Here is a 255-nt window from a genome sequence, read left to right as displayed (position 1 = left end):
ACAGGGAGGGCCCCAAGCTGAGGCTGCGGAGGGTGAGGGAGGGGTGTGGAGGACAAGAGCGTCGGGAGCGGAGAACGGGGCCGAGCTCTCACCCTTGTCGCACGCCAGCAAGAAAAGCTTCTCATTCAGGGTGTTCTCCTCCTTCACCTCCCGCACATCCTTTAGCGCCATCACCTCGCTCGGCGAAGAAGAGGAGGATGGGGAAGAAAGCAGGGAGGAGGAGGAGGCGCCAGAAGGATCAGTGCTCGGACACAG

The 255-nt window shown here is 62.4% G+C and overlaps 1 protein-coding gene across 1 annotated transcript in view; it reads right to left on the bottom strand.

Moving 5' to 3' along the window:
- Positions 1–252, bottom strand: part of TRPC1 (transient receptor potential cation channel, subfamily C, member 1) — a gene marked incomplete at its 5' end in the record, with an annotated part of 172,941 nt that extends 172,689 nt beyond the window's left edge. Inside the window, one exon of the mRNA XM_014542148.1 lies at positions 93–252. Coding sequence (XP_014397634.1) covers positions 93–252 — 160 coding nt within the window. The remainder of the gene's footprint in view (positions 1–92) is intronic.
- Positions 253–255: the final 3 nt, after the last annotated feature.

Source organism: Myotis brandtii, unplaced genomic scaffold (genome assembly GCF_000412655.1).
Source record: "Myotis brandtii unplaced genomic scaffold, ASM41265v1 scaffold291, whole genome shotgun sequence".
Lineage (NCBI taxonomy): Eukaryota > Metazoa > Chordata > Mammalia > Chiroptera > Vespertilionidae > Myotis > Myotis brandtii.
The sequence above is the reverse complement of the archived record's forward strand: the minus strand, read 5'-3'. Positions and strand labels throughout refer to the sequence as shown.